General features: G+C 56.8%; 2 protein-coding genes across 2 annotated transcripts; one reads left to right on the top strand and one right to left on the bottom strand.

Moving 5' to 3' along the window:
* The first annotated feature begins 530 nt into the window (after nucleotides 1-530).
* Nucleotides 531-12,191, top strand: NAALADL1 (N-acetylated alpha-linked acidic dipeptidase like 1). The gene is made up of 18 exons (XM_032879421.1): nucleotides 531-724; nucleotides 810-982; nucleotides 1,072-1,193; nucleotides 1,512-1,634; nucleotides 3,370-3,653; nucleotides 3,751-3,855; nucleotides 5,707-5,792; nucleotides 5,908-6,027; nucleotides 8,898-8,983; nucleotides 9,067-9,130; nucleotides 9,216-9,283; nucleotides 9,512-9,603; nucleotides 9,685-9,775; nucleotides 10,831-10,912; nucleotides 10,999-11,172; nucleotides 11,247-11,334; nucleotides 11,443-11,535; nucleotides 11,876-12,191. The coding sequence occupies exons 1-18, from the start codon at nucleotides 531-533 to the stop codon at nucleotides 12,060-12,062; spliced, it is 2,232 nt and encodes a 743-aa protein (XP_032735312.1). The 3' UTR covers nucleotides 12,063-12,191.
* A 118-nt stretch (nucleotides 12,192-12,309) lies between these two features.
* Nucleotides 12,310-14,756, bottom strand: SAC3D1 (SAC3 domain containing 1). Its single transcript, XM_032879420.1, has 3 exons — nucleotides 14,672-14,756; nucleotides 13,927-14,507; nucleotides 12,310-12,913 (listed from the first exon to the last, which is right to left on the bottom strand). Exons 2-3 carry the CDS (start codon nucleotides 14,498-14,500, stop codon nucleotides 12,411-12,413), a joined length of 1,077 nt encoding a protein of 358 aa, XP_032735311.1. The 5' UTR covers nucleotides 14,501-14,507; nucleotides 14,672-14,756; the 3' UTR covers nucleotides 12,310-12,410.
* Nucleotides 14,757-15,039: the final 283 nt, after the last annotated feature.

Below are 15,039 nucleotides of genomic sequence, written 5' to 3'. Positions count from 1 at the left end.
AGGTCATGATCCCGGGATCCTGGGATCGAGCCCTACATCGGACTCTCTGCTCGGCGGGGAGCCTGCTTCCCCCTCTCTCTCTGCCTGCCTCTCTGCCTGCTTGGATCTCTATCAAATAAATAAATGTTTAAAAAAAAAAAAAATATATATATATATATATATATATATATCAGAAATGACACTGAGGAGACAGGTAAGGATGGCAGGGAGTTGGCCCCTTCTTGCTCTAACCGGGGCTCTGAGTTCCCATTTGGGCTTGGCCCTCTGTTTTACCGGGAGATCTGGCTGAGCCCTTGTCTCTGTCTTGGCCTCACCGTGCCTGTGTGGACTTGACACCCCTGGGGGTCCCTTCCAGGTGACTGATGCCGGAACGGAGATGGCTGTGAACCACTCCTGGCCCTCCCTGCGGGATGCTCCAGGACTCTCCCTACGGCTGGGGGCCAAAGGGCAGGGCCACCCACCAGGTAATGGTTAACTAGACCTGACACCCGTCTATAAGGAGTGACCGCAGCTTGCCAAGACGCCGCAGGATGCAGTGGGTGAAGGTGCTTGGGGGGGTGGTGGGAGCCGCTGCCCTCTTGGGGCTGGGGATCATCCTGGGCCACTTTGCCATCCCTAAAGGGGCCAATGTCCCAGCCCCCAGCGTCTCCCAGGACCTGGACCTGGAGATCCTTGAGACCGTCATGCAGCAGCTGGACGCCAGCAGGATCCGAGAGAACCTCAGGTGAGAGGGCTGGCTCGCCTCCCTGCCTGTTTGCCAGTGCCACCCCCCACCCCTGCGTCTGCCCATGCGTCTTCCCACCCTACAGAAAACTCTCCAGAGAGCCTCACTTGGCCTCTAGCCCCCAGGATGAGGCCCTGGTGCAGCTGCTGCTGCAGCGATGGCAGGACCCGGAGTCGGGCCTGGACGCAGCCGAGGCCCCCGCCTATGAAGTGCTTCTGTCGTTCCCCAGCCAGGAGCAGCCCAACCGCGTGGCCGTTGGTGAGGTGCCACTCAGGCCGGGGGACACCTGTGAGGGCGGGGCGGGGGGAGCTGCCAGGCCCAGTCCTGATGCCTCCTCCCATCCACAGTGAGTCCCACCGGGAGCGTCGTGTTCTCCTGTCGCCAGAGCGAGCAGAACCTGACTGGGGAGCAGGCGGGGCCCGACGTGGTGCCCCCATATGCTGCCTACGCTCCCCCAGGAACCCCACAGGTGGGTCTGGGACATCCCCTCCCTGCCCAGCGCCAGCGCCCCGTTCCCTCTGCCTCCATCCCAGCTTCTCCCTTCCTGACCCGGGGCCCTCCCCCTATACTCCATTGCTGCTCCTTTTATCCATCACCGAGTCATTCTGCAAACCCTTACTCAAGACCAGACCAGGGGTGACTCTGCTTCTGGGGAGCTTACAAGCTCTGGCTGAGGCAAGAAAATCGAGTCCAACATCGTCACCCTGCCACACAGCAGCCACGCTCTCCTGTCCTCATCCCCTCTTTCCTGGGCCAGGCTCTGAGAATCACCTCCTCTTGCTACCAGGGCCTCCTCGTCTATGCCAACCGCGGAACAGAAGAAGACTTTATGAATCTACAGACTCAGGGCATCAAACTGGAAGGCACCATTGCGCTGACCCGCTACGGAGGTGCAGGACGAGGGGCCAAGGTAAGCAGCCGCCGCCAGGGAACTGGGGGCTGGGAACAGGGCAGGGAACTGGGTGGGCCGGGAGCCAGCTCATGACAGGATGGAGTGGTGTTGGGTGGTGCACCGAGCCCTGCGTGGGGACAGAAGCAGCGGGCTCCATTTCTACTGTTGGCACTGGTGATGTGCTGTGTGACCCTGGAGGCCTCCTCTTACCCCTCTGAGCCTTGGGAAATCAGTGGATCAGGCAAAGTGTTCACCTTTGTTATTCTGGAGTCCAAGTTCTCCTGCAAAGGAGTTCTGAATATTTAGCTTAAATCTCTCTGGTATGCCTGCCTCCCAGACCGCATCTTTTCAACTAAAAATTTTGACTAAGTATGTCATGTCTGTGGTTTTAAAAAATTAGTTAGTTGGTTTTTTTTTTAATTAAAAAGGTATAGAGTGAGGGAAAGGACTAGGGATTAGTGTTTGGTGACTCCAGAGTTTGAGGTTGGCAAGATGAGGAACTCAGTGGGTGGTGGCAATGGCAGTGTAGTAACATGTATGTCCTTCATCCCACTGAACTTTGTGCTATAAAGTAGAGAGGGCAGTAAATTTTACGTTATCTGTAGTTGAAAGAGGTGCCCAATAAAAGCTGCAAAAAAAAAAAAAAAAAAAAAAGGAGGGAAGAGGCATGGTCTAATTATACAGATCATAGAATTTCCCTTTAAAAAAAAAAAAAAAGTCAAGTGGAAAAGTTCTCCTGTAATGCCATCCTCCAAAGAGGTAACCCGCTGATTTGTTTGTTTGTTTTAGATTTCAGGAGATCAACCCACAGTTTCTTTTGGAAGAGGTGCATATGAATATGATTTTTTTATTTCCCCCCTTCTTCTATAAAAGCAGCATACTATACCCACTGTTTCAAACAGTGCTTTTGTTTGTTTGTTTGTTTACCTTAATACATCCTGGAGATCATTCTCAACTGGTGCATAAATTGCGTCCCTGTTCTTTTTCTTTTTCTCAGGTCCTGTTTTGTTTTTATGGTGCTAAAACACGCCAGCATAAAATTAAATCGAATCAAATTATAAAATAAGCCTCCAGTGTTTAATGCTGGCCCTTAAGCACCTTTACAGTGTTGGACAACCGTCACCACCATCCATTTCCAGGACTCTGATCATTCCCAATGAAACTCTGTGCCCCTTAAACACTCATGCTCCCCTCATTCCTCCCCAGCTCCGGGGAACCTCTCACCCACGTTCTAGAAACATATTAATTTGCCTGTTCTAGAAACCTCACATAAGAGGAATCACACACTATCTGTCTTTCTGTGTCTGGCTTCTTACCGATCGTCATGTTTTCAAGGCACATGGATGCGGAGCCCAAGCATCATTGCTTCCAAAGGCTGAATAATACTCTCTTGCAAGCGGAGGCCCACTGGCTTGTCCACTCCTCCCAGTGGGCACTTGGGCCGATCCCCACTCTTGGCTCCTATGAACAGGGCCACTGTGCCCATGGCCGCATGCGCATACCCTGCTCCCCTAGGCAGCTGCCTGGCGGCCGTGGCTCAATACTCCGTTTCTGTGCCCTCCGCGCTGATCAGCATCGGCCCACCTATGCCCCATGGTCCGTTGCTGCCTCCAGCCGCACTGCAGTCAAGGACTGGTGCCAACATCCTCTTGCCTGTGGGAAGACAGATCTTTCATAGCAAGGAAGGAAGCGGGAAAGGGACCTGGGCCCGCCTCCCCCTTGCCCTAAACCCAGTCTCATTCACCTCCCACAGGCTGTGAACGCCGCCAAGTACGGGGTCGCTGGGGTGTTGGTATACACGGACCCCGCAGACATCAATGATGGGCAGAGCTCTGCCAACGAGACCTTCCCAAACTCCTGGCACCTGCCTCCATCTGGGGTGGAGCGAGGCTCCTATTATGAGTATTTTGGGGATCCCCTGACTCCCTACCTTCCAGCCAATCCCTCTTCCTTTCGCCTGGATCCTGATGCTGCGCCTGGATTTCCTCCAATTCCCGCTCAACCCATTGGCTTTGATGATGCCAAAATCCTTCTCTGGTAAGCTCTCGTACCCACCCCTGCCCCCGGGGGGGACCCCTACCCACCCTCCAGTGGCCCCAACCTTCAACGCCCACACCATTCACCTCCTCCCCAGTAACCTCCAGGGACCCATGGCCCCGGCTGCCTGGCAGGGAGCACTGCGTTGTGACTACAGGTTGGGGCCTGGCTTCCGGTCTGATGGTGACTTCCCAGCAGGCAGGTGAGCTGGGGCCCCTCCTCCTCACGGCTCCTCTCCTCTTCCTCCGCTTCCCTGTCCACCTCAAGGCCTCGCCTTTCCCTTTCTTCTCTCTCCCAACCTTCCCGACTCCAGAACACCTACCTGTCCTGTCTTGGGAGAGCCAGTGAAACAGCCGCGCGGCCCACAAGGCCCCGTGGAGTTTCACGCCCACTTCACCTCTGACCTCCACCCTTCGGCCACCCCCTCTCTCGAACATGCCAAGCTCGTTCCCAAACCAAGACTTCCGCACTCGCTGTTCCCTCTGCCTGGAACACCCTTCCCCATACTCCTGCCATTGCTGGCCAGCACTAACCTTCCCGCCTGCCACCAGGTAACCTCTGGGGGGCGGACCCCGTAGTGCCCCCCCCATTTCCCTTCAGCCAGTTCTCCCCGCAGTCGCTCAGTTCCTCAGGCTTCATCTTGCTGGGGGAGAGGGGGATGGGCCGTCCCACAAGGGTAGGGCTGTGTCTGTCTCAGTCACTGCCCAGTGCCTGCTAAATATCCAATAAGTACTTAACTGAATGAGTCCATGGAAAGAACTGGAATCAGAAGAGTGGGGCTTGCTTCCTCTTTGTTTTGTTGTTTCTGGTGAATAGAGGACATTTATTTTTTTTAATATTTTATTTATTTATTTGACACACAGAGAGAGAAATCACAAGTAGATAGAGAGGCCCGCAGAGAGAGAGGGGGAAGCAGTCTCCCTGCTGAGCAGAGAGCCCGATGCGGGGCTCAATCCCAGGACCCTGAGACCATGACCTGAGCCGAAGGCAGAGGCTTAACCCAATGAGCCACCCAGGCGCCCTAGAGGACATTTAATATTAAGTGCTGATCAAACAGAACACAAGTGGAGAGTTCATAGGGGAGGGGTGGCTTGTGCAGTGGTGTGGGGGGGGAGGGGTTCTTGGAAGGTAGTCCCTGGAGTCTCCTGAGCAAAGGGGCCTGTCCTGGGGTATCATGAGCATCTAACATACCCAGTCCTTGGCCTAAGTTGGGGCCCCCCACAGGGTGTCTGTGGAGTCTCACCTTTTCTCCAGCTCCTTTGCTGGAATCCACACTCCCAGCGTGATGGGGTACTTGGTCCTTGCGAGGGGTCCGGAGGGCATCCAGGAAGCAGGCCAGGGTTGGGACTAGGACTCAGGGCCCACTGCCCGAGGACATGAGAACCCCTAGGGCTGTGCACCTTTTTTCCCTCTGCCCCCATTCCTTCCTCCAGGCTGGCCAAGAGCAGAGCGGGGGTGAGCAGGGCCCCCAGCCTCTACTGAGTCCCAGGGTCCTCAGAGGGTGGGGTGGAGGAAAGGTGGAGACAGGGTCTGGGCCACCAGCTGACACCACCAGTTTAAAACTGTGACTTAAGGGATGCCTGGGTCTTTGCTCAGTGGGGAGCCTGCTTCTCCCTCTGCTTGGGCTCAGCACTCTCCTTCTCTGACAAATAAATAAAATCTTAACAAAACAAAACAAAACAAAACAAAACAAAACAAACCACCTGTAACTTAAGTGCAGAGAGGGCTTCCAGCCTGGGGTCAGGGTGGGAGCAAGGAGGAGGAGCTGGGGTGGGAGTGGGAAGCGGCAGAGGAAAAAGCGAACAAAAAGTTTTGGGTTTTGCTTCCGGCATAAGAAAGATTTTGTTTTTGGATCTTGGTCTTTGGATTTACTGGGGTGGTGGGAGGGGGCAGGGAAGGATGGTGCGGGAGGTCCTTGCTGCCTCTCTAGTTACCTGCGGGCCAGAGACTTGGTGGTGTCCCTTTCTCGTTCTGGGTCTCAGTTTCCCCTGCATTGGGTTGGGAGCGGGAGTGGGCAGGGCCAAGCCTCTGGTCGCCCCCTGGGCTCCCCAAGCCAGGTGAACGTGAGTGTCCACAACCGCCGGGAGCTGCGGAACTCCTCCAACGTCCTGGGGATCATCCGCGGCGCTGTGGAGCCAGGTGAGTCCCTCCGGCCGGCCCCGCCCCGGGCATCTCTAGCCACGCCCCCTGCGCCCGGCCTGGCTGGCCCCGCCCACACCCCCAGGAGTGTCTGAGTGTCCACTCCTCTCGCCAGACCGCTACGTGCTCTACGGAAACCACCGCGACAGCTGGGTACACGGGGCCGTGGACCCCAGCAGTGGCACTGCCGTCCTCCTGGAGCTCTCCAGAGTCCTGGGGACCCTGCTGAAGAAGGGTGAGGCAGCCCCGGTCCCTGGTCTAGGGACCGTCCCAGCAGGCGGTCACCTCCAGCTCGCGCCTCCCTACGCTCGCGGGAATCCTGTCCCACCTCCTCTGTCTCCCGCTCCAGTGCTCACTTGTGCCAAGTTCGAGGGCCCCGGGGGCCGACCTGCATGGACGCCAGCCCTGGCCTAGCTCAAGTCGCCCGGTGGGATGTGGGGAACTCGTGCAGTGGCGAGGCCGGGTGCCGCCAGGAGCAAGGTGGTCCCCAGCCTCTGCCTTCAGGGATCTTCAGCAGAGTTGAGGCAGGGATAACAGACAGTCGTTAACAAATATGCCCCGTGTGCCTGCTTTATGCCAAGCCAGTTCCAGGCACAGCAGACCCCCACAGTGAACACCCGAGTTGCTGCATGCAAAGACGTCGCCATAAGGAGGACTATCTAAGGGGCTCTCCCCGCACAAGCCTGAGCTCAGGAACGCCTCCCTACGGAAGTGGCAGTTTGGGGTGGGGTGGGGATCCAGGTGGAGGGCATAGCATGTGAAAAGGAGAGCCTGGACCAGGGGGCCACCCAGCTGGGGAGTTTGGAGTTCAGTCCAAGGTTGGGGGGAAGATGGCATGGGATTTTTTTTTTTAAGTTTTTAAAAAATATATTTATTTATTTGAGAGAGAGAGAACGCACAAGTGGGCAGGGTGGGGGGGATATGGGGAGGAGCAGAGGCAGAGGGAGAGGGAGAAGCAGGCTCCACGCTGAGCAGGGAGCCCCATGCAGGACTCGATCCCAGGACCCTGAGATCATGACCTGAGCTGAAGGCAGATGCCCAAGTGACCGAGCCACCCACATGCACCTTCTTTCCCTCTGCTCCCAAGTGTACAGATCAGTGGCATTAAGTATATTCCGTGTTGTACACCCATCACCACTATCCATCTCTAGAACTTTTCATCACCATTCTAAAGTTCTAACTATATAATTTGAATCGATACCAACCGGATCTCATACAAAAGCTCACTCCTATAGAGCTCTGTCCTTCCCCTTTACGGTACTGATGTCACAAATTACATCTTTATGCATGTGTCCCCCTTCACATTGATTTTGAGGTGCCTAAGAGACATTCCTGGGGGGAGGGCAAGCAGGCAGTTGAAGGTGCCGATCTCCAAGCTCAGAAAAGAGACTCCTGACACACACTGAGGAGTTCCTGGCATCCATGACTGGTAAAACCACAGGTGTGGTTGAGATCAACTGATAGCGGAGGGAGGGGCTTGTGGAGAGAGACTGGGAGTGTGGCTTTACTCCCTTTGGTAGTGTAGGAATTTCTGTCTCTGTTCAAGTGTTTAATTTTTTTAAAAAATATTATTTATTTATTTGACAGAGAGAGAGAGAGAGCACAAGCAGGCGGAGTAGTAGGGAGAGGGAGGGGGCAAAGCAGGCTCCCTGCTGAGCAAGGAGCCAGATTCAGGGGCTCCATCCCAGGGCCCTGGGATCGTGACCTGAGCCAAAGGCGGTCGCTTAACCAACTGAGTAACCCAGGCGCCCCACAAGTATTTTATTTTGAAATAATTTCAGACTTACATGAGACTTGCCAAAACAGTACTAAGGAGCCTTGGACACCATTCACCCCGATACTCCTGATAAGATTTTACCATGTTCGCTCTTTCTTTCTCTGTTGTTTTCTGGAGTGTTTGAAAGTTGCAAAAACGCCGCACCTTTACCCACAAACATATCATGGTGTATTTCCTAAAAATGACATTTTCTTTCATGGCTACAATATAATGATCAGAATCAGCGAAAGAACAATGTTGCTACCTGTTCTTATGATGACCTTTAAAGAGCAAAAGAAATTTCTGACCCAAGGTGTCAATGCAGGGTCACACATTGCATGTGTGGTAGTGACGCATGTCATCTGTGAGAGTTCCTTTATTCTTTTATGATCCTCATGTTACTTTGTTGAGGGTCCCTTAATTTGGATTCATTTGATTAGAGTCAGGTTATGCATTTTGGGCAGGAAAGAGTGTGAGAATTAGTCATGGCAAGCACATAATCCTTTTATACTTTAACGATTTGGATTTAAAATAAAAAGCTGAGAGGGGCGCCTGGGTGGCTCAGTTGGTTAAGCATCCAACACTTGATCTCAGCTCAGGTCTAGATCTCAGGGTCGTGGGTTCAAGCCACAAGTTGGGCTCTTCATTGGATTCCACGCTGGGCATGGAGTCTACTTAAAAAGATAAAATTAAAACAGAAAGCTGAGAAAGGATCAAAGGACACTGAGATGGAGCTCAAGATGGGAGCACAAACAGGGACATGTGGTGCTGTAGGCTGCCAGGGGCTGTGGGAGGCGGGGTGGCCAATTCCTTAAGCCCCTGGACTCTGGAGCCAGACCCTGGACTTGAACCCTGGCTTCATGCCTACCAACTGTGTAATGCTGGACAAGTCATTTAACTTTTGTGTGGCTCAGTTTCATCTGCAAAATGGAGACAGTAAGCCTCTGTCCCTTAAGGCCCTAAGGAGAGCCTCACTTTATTATCACTGAGTGAAGGTTGTGGGAGAGTTTGGCATGGGGTGCCGGAAGGAGACAGTGGGGGATGGAGGGTCTGGAGGTCTCTACTCCCCTCTAAGGAAGGGGGAGGCAGGGCATTCAGGCAGAAGGGACCACCTGGGATTGGTACAGAGGGCAGTGTTGGGGCGGGGTCCCAGCACTTGAGGGAGGCTGGGAGAAGGGGGACAGAGACTCGGAGAAGGATGGCCTGGAGAGGCTGGGGGACCGAGACCTCCTGTCACTGGCTGCCCCACCAGGGCCGGCCCGTCCTCCTCTCCACGTCCCCAGCGTTCCCCCCAAGCCACCCCGAAGATCCGGCGACCCTGTCCTCCAGCCCTTTATCCCCCTCCCCAGGGACCTGGCGTCCCCGCAGATCCATAGTGTTCGCGAGCTGGGGCGCAGAGGAGTTTGGGCTCATTGGCTCCACAGAATTCACCGAGGTGAGTGAGCCTGGCGAGGCGGGCGGTGGCCGGATTCCCGAGGCGGAGGCTGGCCGGGCTCACGTCGGCCCCCCAACCCGCAGGAATTCTTCAGCAAGCTGCAGGAGCGCACCGTGGCCTACATCAACGTGGACATCTCGGTGTTTGGTATGGGGGGCGGCGGCTGGGCTGACTGGGACAGGGAGAACGAAGGGGCGGCGGCCCGAATAGTCCTTCTGCCGTCTGCCCACAGCCAATGCCACTTTGAGGGCGCAGGGGACGCCCCCGGTCCAGAGCGTCATCTTTGCCGCTGCCAAACAGGTGAAAGGGGCGGGGCAGGGAGGATGGCGAGGGCGGCGTGAGGTCGGGGCGGGCGGGGCTGGAGCGGGTCCTGATCGGAGGGGCCTGGCGGGGGTACTGAGGCTGGGGCCAGGCCTTGTAGGACCCTCAGGCCTGTGCTTAGGATGGATACTCGGGTGGGCCCGGCGGAGGGCCACCTGTTGGGCCTGGGGAGGGGCCGGCCCCAGACTAGATTCCCGTCCGGGTCAGATCCCCGCACCAAGCCCTGTTGGCCTCAGCATCTACGACAACTGGATCCGGTATTCCAACCGCAGCAGCCCAGCCTACGGCGTGGTCCCCAGGTGAGCCCAGGGCCAGGACAGGGGCCCCGGGAGGGCAGCCTGGCCCAGTACCCTCCAGCCCGACCGTCTTTCTTTTCGCAGCCTGGGCTCTCTGGGCGCTGGCAGCGACTATGCCCCTTTCATTCATTTCCTGGGCGTCTCCTCCATGGACATCGCCTACACCTATGACCGGGTGAGTGCGTACGCCTCTGTCCCCGCCCCCCCTCGGTATGTTGCTCCCCCAGCCCCTTCCTCTCTTAGAGCCTCTCTAATGAGTCTGGCTCACTCACTCAGTAGCTTAAGAAACTTAGCCTCTCTGAGCAACTGTTTACACTCGCCTATGTTATTTTATCCAATTTAAGCTACTACTGATTTTAAGATGCAACACTGTGATATGCACCATTGGCGGGGTGGGGGGGTGCGGCGCGGGGACACACTGCCAGTTAGTTGTAGGATGACATTGAGTTGAAAAGCATCCTGGCTTTTCAGCTCTGCAAGGAGCATGCAACTCTTGATCTTGGGGTCATGAGTTCAAGTCCCACGTTGGACGTAGAGATTACTTAAAAAAATAAAAATCTTAGGGCTCCTGCTTGGCTCAGTCATTAACCTTCAGGTCGTGATCGGGGGTCCTGGGATCGAGTTCCACATCAGGCCCCTGCTCAGCAGGAAGTCTGCTCCTTCCTTCTCCTACTTCCCCTGCTTGTGTTCTCTCACTGTCTTTCTCTGTCAAATAAATAAAATCTTAAAAAAATATAATAAAATCTTAAAACTAAAGAGGCATCCTGATTCGAGATCTTAAAAAATGAAAACATGTTTACCCCAGAATAGATTAAGGAACAGTATGAAACAGGGATGGATTGGTAGCACTGGTGTGCAGGGTGAAAGGAGGTAAGGGATATGGAGTGTCCAGCTTTGTCTCCCTGCCTGATGCTCCAAAAGCTTCTTCAACCCCTCATGGCCCTACCGCTCCTGGGTGGTAGAGTTGGGATTGGAATCCTCTGATTGGAATCCCGAGCCTTCCCCTTCATATGAAATGAGAAACTGGCCACTGACCCAGCTTGGCCACTATTAGCTGTGAGGTCAGGCAGATAATTTAATCAGTTTCCTCCTCTTTAAGTGGAGTTCTAGAACCTAACATGGCTGTAGCAATGATTTGAGATAATGTCCTTCTGCTGTAGCTCACTGTTGGTACATCCCCCCCGACCCCCTTCTTATCCCAAGCCTGTCACCGTGGCTTTGTTCCCCTAGAGCAAGACCTCAGCCAGGATCTACCCCACTTACCACACAGCCTTCGACATCTTTGGTTACGTGGACAAATTTGTGGACCCTGGTGAGGAGGGGGCGGGCAAGGGGAATCCTGAGGTTGAGGGAGGAGGGACCGAAGACTGAGCCCTGGCCTGGTCACCCTACCCGCAGGCTTCAGCAGCCACCAGGCTGTGGCCCGGACAGCAGGGAGCGTGCTTCTTAGGCTCAGCGACAGCCTTTTCCTTCCTCTGAACGTCAGTGACTATGGAGAGACCCTCCGAAGTTTTCTGCAGGCTGCCCAGCAGAACCTGGGGGACCTGTTGGAGCAGCACAGCATCAGCTTGGGTATGGAGTCCCCTTGACATGGAGGTGTGGGGAGCTCTGCCCTCCAGGGCTAAGATGCTGGCTGTTCCCCACAGGGTGTCTGGTGACTGCAGTGGAGAAATTTGAGGCTGCAGCCGCGGCCTTGGAGCAGCACCGATCCGTGCTGCAGAAAGGCTCCCCTGAGTGAGCAAGGGCACTAAGCAGGTGTCTGGGAGGGCGGCATCTGGGGCAGGAGGCAGGCTGGCCACTGGGCTGCTGGTTCCGGGGTGACAAAGGTCCCACCGCTTCCAGCCCCCTGCAGGTCCGGATGCTCAACGACCAGCTGATGCTCTTGGAGCGGACCTTCCTAAACCCGAGAGCCTTCCCAGAGGAACGCTACTACAGGTGAGCCTGTTCCAAAGCTCTTGGGAGGTACAGTGTGGGTAGGCTGGCCAGAGGCAGCCACTGGAGGGAGGAGGAGCTAAGAGATTTCCTGGCCTTTAGAGCACAGCCCAGCCCCTTGAAACAGTTGGGGAATCAGGCTCAAAGGACGGGTGCAAATCTGTCAAGGTCACCTTGGGACTATAAGCGGTCTCTCACCACCACTGCTTTAAGGGTCCCAGATTTCAGAGGCAGTGGGGAGGCGCCTCTGTGCCTTGCTATGTACAGATGAGCCCGTTCCAGGCTGAAGCCCCTCTCTTTCCTGGTCCCTGAGTGACTATGCTTCCCCCACGTCTCCTGTCAGCCATGTGCTCTGGGCACCCCGCACCAGCTCTGTAGCCACATTCCCCGGCCTGGCCAATGCCTGCTCCCGGGCCATGAACACCAGCCTTGGATCGGAAGCCTGGGCTGAAGTGCGGAGGCAGCTCAGCATCTTGGTGGTGGCCCTGGAGGGTGCAGCGGCCACCCTAAGGCCTGTGGCTGACCTCTGACCCCAGCTCCCCACGGCCTTCAACCTGACGTTCTCCCACTCCAGTTTTCCTTGGGTGTGTCCCAGTCTTCCTTGATGCCAACCTGGGGCCCAATCACGGGACCCTATCAAGCTTCTGAGACAACAGCTTAGGGTCCCACCAGTTGGGGACACTGGATGGGAATGAGATGCTTTCCTCAGGGTATACCCCTACCCTGTCTCAACTCCTCCCTGCCCTCCCCTAAATCAACCAAGCAGAGTTATTGTCCTACAAAACAAATAAAACACTTTTACTGTGTAGGAATTATGAAAAAAGAAACCTGAGGGCTCAGAGCCAGTCCTGGGCTCTGGGAGTGTGCCTGGCTCCTCCTCATGCTGGGGACTTGGGTCTGTCCACACCCTCCTCTTCCTCCTCAGCCATGACCACCTCCTCCAGGGTGCGCCCTGCAAGTTTGCTCCCCACCAACATTTGGCAGGTGCCAGCAGGTGGCAGCCCTTCCTCAGTGTAGCGACCTCTGAGAAACACAACTCTTTCCTGTCCATCCAAGGGCAGTCCGTGGGCCTGGCACAGGTCCCGCGCCTCTTCGGGCCCATCCAGGGCCAGGAGGTGGACCATGAAGCCCAGAGGCAAGGTCTGGCCTTTGGGGGTGCTCAGGGCACGAGCGAGGCGGGCCAGGGCTCCCCGGCGAGCACGGCCTACGTGGCACCGGACAGCACAGCTCTGCAGGTAGGGCAGGACGCGGAGCAGGCGGAACAGGCGGGCGGCGTTGCCCTCTCGAAAGGCTGAGTCCACAGCCAGGGCCCGGCGCAGGGCCGGGCAGGAACGAAGGGCGTCAGGCAGCTGCAGGACCTCATGCAGGGCCTCCACGGAGCCTGTGAAGGCAGAAGCCAGGGTGAGCAGAACTTTTCTTTCCCATACCCGGCCACCTTCCATCCCGTCCCGTTAGGCCTCCCCGATCTCTCCTCCCAAAGGCTCGGTCCTCAGCCAGGCCCACCTCCCGCCTACAGCCAAGCGCACCTCCGACCTTGGCCCGCCCACCTTCCACTTTGGCCACGCCCCTCCCCTGGGCCAAGCCCACCTTCCCGCGGGATTTTTTCCAGCAGCCCCCTCCAGAGTCTTATCCGAATGAGTTGCCAGAGCCCCTTCAAACAGTCTGGTTCCTCATAACGAAGGGAGGCACTGTTTTTGGATGAGGGAGACAGGCCCAGATAAGTTCACGACTTGTCCGAGGGCTGTCTCAGAGTTCCGATGTAATAGAATTTGACACAACAAAATCCAAGTTTTCTGGATTTTTCTTCAAATCCACAGCCCTTTCTCCACTTGCCCTAAAAAGCTGGCTCAGGTGTCCACCCGGTTAAGGCCTTTTCTTCGAGGACATTCTGCCTCTGCTTCCCCTCCAGGAGAATCATGGACATTAGAACCTTGGACCACTTTTGTAAACTGAGGCTTCTGACCCATTAGTGGGGTTTGAAACCAAGAGCATCTTATTACAATTAAATACGACAGAGAATGCACCGTCCATTCATAGGAAGGATGTAATGTCTTGAAACTTGTGTGTCAGGTATATTCTTGGCTGTTGTGCAGTACTGAACAGGGAGTTAAAAAAAAAAGTTTGAAAATCACTAGGCCAATCTTTCCAACCCCGTCCTCTCCACTTTTATTACCCCCCCCCCAAAATTGAGACACAAATAGGGGAAGGGACAGGCCAGAAGGCCCACGTGGGGGTTCAGTGGATCCTGTGCATTGACTCGACACACATTTAGAAGGCAGGGATGGGGAGGGAGCTAATGGTGAGATTGCAAAGCTTCTCTTTCCTTCCCCGGCCTCCACTGTCCCCACGGAGGCACCACCCCTACCCCGTACCGCCGCGGAGACCCCGACTCACCCAGATTATAGAGCAGAAAGAGACCCTGGAAGGCGGCCTGGCGGGGATGAGGCCCGGCGCCCTGCGCGTAGCAGCGCCGCAGGGAACCGAAGCCCTCCTGCACCTGGGCCTGCAGCAGCACCGGGTCCGCCGGCCCGCGCGCCCCGTCCGGCCCCAGCCGCGCCACCACGGCCAGCAGCACGGCCAGCGCCGCCTCCAGCACCGCCGCCGCCTCGGCGTCGCCCGCGCCCTGCAGGGCCAGGTCCAGCCGCACGGCGCGCAGCCGGTCCGCCACGAAGTTGGCCACCTCGGCGCAGGATGCGTCGTCGCGCTCGGCCACCTCGCCGGCCAGGTAGCGCACGGTGGCCAGCAGCACGGACGGCGGACGCAGCTGGCTCGGCAGGGGCCGCGCCTTGCCGGCGGCCGGCCGCTTGTACTCCTTCACGGCGCGCTGCGGGTCCGCGCGGGGCGGGTCGCTGCCGCACCCCGGCGCCACCTCGAAGCGGTGGAGGCGGCGCTCCTTTTCGCGCTCGGCGCGCTCGGCGGCCGGACACATGTCTGGGCAAGTGCCCATGGGCAGCTCGCAGCCGGCCATGGCGGCGCTGAGGGGAAAGGATAGGGACTCAACATCCCGGAGACTAAGGCGGCCGCTCGCCCCATTCTACGCGAAAGCCGGCGGAGGGCGGGCGGAGCTCGAGCGCCAGGGCGGACGGATCCCAGCTGGGCCCCGCCTACCCGCCCTACCGGGCTCTCGCCGTCCTCTCACCGAGTCTTGTCCCCTCCCACAAGGCCTGGAGTAGGCCTCCCGAGACACCCTGCGTAGTAGTTCAGCGCCGCCACTGCCGACTCAGGCGCCGCCAAAGCGCCCAGGATGCACCGCGCCCAGCCCAGCCCAGCCCACTCCCATGATGCACCAGCCTGTAGTCCCTTCCGCAACCAATCGCTTTGCCGGAGAGGCGGAGGAGCCGTGAAGCCACGCCCTCCGGGCTTCAGCTCGCCAAACCGTGAAACCTCGCGCTTAGCTTTTGGGCACCTCCCAAGATGGGTAACCCCAGTTTCGGTTCCTCTTCATCCTCCCCTTCACCCAGTAACCTGGCTCAATGGGCCTTACTGTCATTTTCTACTCGTTTCCCT

Source organism: Lontra canadensis, unplaced genomic scaffold, assembly GCF_010015895.1.
Source record: "Lontra canadensis isolate GAN:19392208 unplaced genomic scaffold, GSC_riverotter_1.0 scaffold66, whole genome shotgun sequence".
Lineage (NCBI taxonomy): Eukaryota > Metazoa > Chordata > Mammalia > Carnivora > Mustelidae > Lontra > Lontra canadensis.
The sequence above is the reverse complement of the archived record's forward strand: the minus strand, read 5'-3'. Positions and strand labels throughout refer to the sequence as shown.

Coding starts and splice junctions, on each gene's coding strand:
- NAALADL1 (XM_032879421.1), top strand. CDS start 531: ATGCAGTGGGTGAAGGTGCTTGGGGGGGTGGTGGGAGCCGCTGCCCTC. Junction 5,793..5,907: donor CCGCGGCGCTGTGGAGCCAG/GTGAGTCCCTCC, acceptor TCCTCTCGCCAG/ACCGCTACGTGCTCTACGGA. Junction 11,335..11,442: donor CTGCAGAAAGGCTCCCCTGA/GTGAGCAAGGGC, acceptor CACCGCTTCCAG/CCCCCTGCAGGTCCGGATGC.
- SAC3D1 (XM_032879420.1), bottom strand. CDS start 14,500: ATGGCCGGCTGCGAGCTGCCCATGGGCACTTGCCCAGACATGTGTCCG. Junction 12,914..13,926: donor CTTTCTGCTCTATAATCTGG/GTGAGTCGGGGT, acceptor CTGCCTTCACAG/GCTCCGTGGAGGCCCTGCAT.